Raw genomic sequence first — 1748 nt, forward strand, 5'->3', positions numbered from 1 at the left:
AATCTCAGCCACATATGAATAAAAAAGGGAATAAATCTGAAATTGGGATTTACCTAACAGGGTTTGCATTTAATGAAATGTCATATTTAACATCACGTCTGGTGAACGTGTGGAGGGGGAGAGACTAATATGTTGGGTAAAGTGGAAGTTAAAACGGATGTGATGTTCTGGGGTAATAGTAAAAGACATATTAAAATGATTTGATTTGGAAAATCTATCTTTTCATCATCATACCTAAAATAGGTTTGACACGAGGTTTAGAGAAAAAGAATGAGATAGTTTCTCAAGGACTGTTTTTATTTAATGTTTTATTTAATGAAGGATCATTAAATAGAACACCATCCTTTTTTATATTTATTTTAAAAAATTATATTTTTTTTATAAAGGAATGAACAGTCTGAAAACCAATTAATGTAATTGCGGATGAGCACATCATTGCCGATGGATCCTTTGCCCTTGCAGATGAATACAGTGGAAGAAACTGAGAAGAGCCCTTGTACAATAGGTTAGAAATAACACACAAGAGGGACTAGTGAAAGATAAATATAATATATGATTGCGGTACATAGACTGCGGTACACAGAATATACCAAAACAATTTATTATAAATAACTTTCAGTTAGGACCACAATGGAGACCAAGGATGGTCTACGGTACCTATCAATTCAAGAAGAATTGAGGGTCCGGATTCATCATTCTTAACATTTGTAAGAATGCGTTGAGTTTGGTAGAGTCAAGTGCTTTTGTGAATACATTAGCAATCTCTTCATGAGTAGGGATAAAGATGAGTTCAATGTTACCTTTCAGAATGTGGTCTTTGATGAAGTGATACTGTAGTTCAATATGTTTGGTCTTGGAGTGTTGAATAGGATTATGAGAAATCGCTATGGTACTTTCCGAGTCACAGTAGATTGGTATCCGCAACATCATGTACCCATAGTCTAACAATTGTGTCTTCATCCATAGAACTTGAGAACAACAGCTAGCTGCGGCCACATATTCGGCTTCTGCGGTAGACAATGATACGCAACTTTGTTTTCTTGAGGACGAGCTGACGAGTCTTCCTCCCAGAAATTGACATCCACCTGAGGTACTTTTTCGATCAAGTTTGCATCCAGCATGATCCGCATCTATAAATGCTTGAAGACTGAAGTCGTTGTCTGCGGGGTACCATAGACGAAGAGATTTGCTTCCTTTTAGGTACCGAAGAATTTGTTTGGCTGCGGTCATATGTGACACTTTTGGGTCAGCCTGATACCTTGCACATACACTAGCTGCAAAGACAATGTCTGGTCTGCTTGCGGTGAGGTACATTAGAGAGCCAATGATACCTCTATAAGTCTTGTGATCCACAAATTCGCCAGAGGGATCAGCAGAGATCTTATAACCGAAGGCCATGGGGACCTTAGCCGAGGAACAGTTATCCATAAAATATTCCTTCAGTCATACTCTTGCCATTATGTCATGACCCGTATCATGGTATTTCTTTACCAGCGGGGGGCAAAAACCATAAGTCTTACAGACAAGTGCCAAGAGTCACCTCCTGGTCTTCCATGCAAGCATCACGAAGACAACTGGCATACAATATATATCTAACCATCTACTTATCTGCCAGGGTCCAATCCCTGGTCTTGCATACAAAATTTCCAAGAGACACCTTCGGTTCTTTCATACGAATGCCAAGGGCCACCCCATGATCTTCCTATAATACATAAACCAATGGGCCGACATTGGTGCCTTCGACCCAC

The 1748-nt window shown here is 39.3% G+C and overlaps 1 protein-coding gene across 1 annotated transcript; it reads right to left on the bottom strand.

Moving 5' to 3' along the window:
* Window positions 1–660: 660 nt before the first annotated feature.
* LOC145009734 (secreted RxLR effector protein 161-like) lies at window positions 661–1398 on the bottom strand. Its single transcript, XM_078968374.1, has one exon. It carries the CDS (start codon window positions 1396–1398, stop codon window positions 661–663), a length of 738 nt encoding a protein of 245 aa, XP_078824500.1.
* Between the last annotated feature and the right edge of the window lie 350 nt (window positions 1399–1748).

Source organism: Lactuca saligna, chromosome 8, assembly GCF_052625555.1.
Source record: "Lactuca saligna cultivar CGN05327 chromosome 8, ASM5262555v1, whole genome shotgun sequence".
Lineage (NCBI taxonomy): Eukaryota > Viridiplantae > Streptophyta > Magnoliopsida > Asterales > Asteraceae > Lactuca > Lactuca saligna.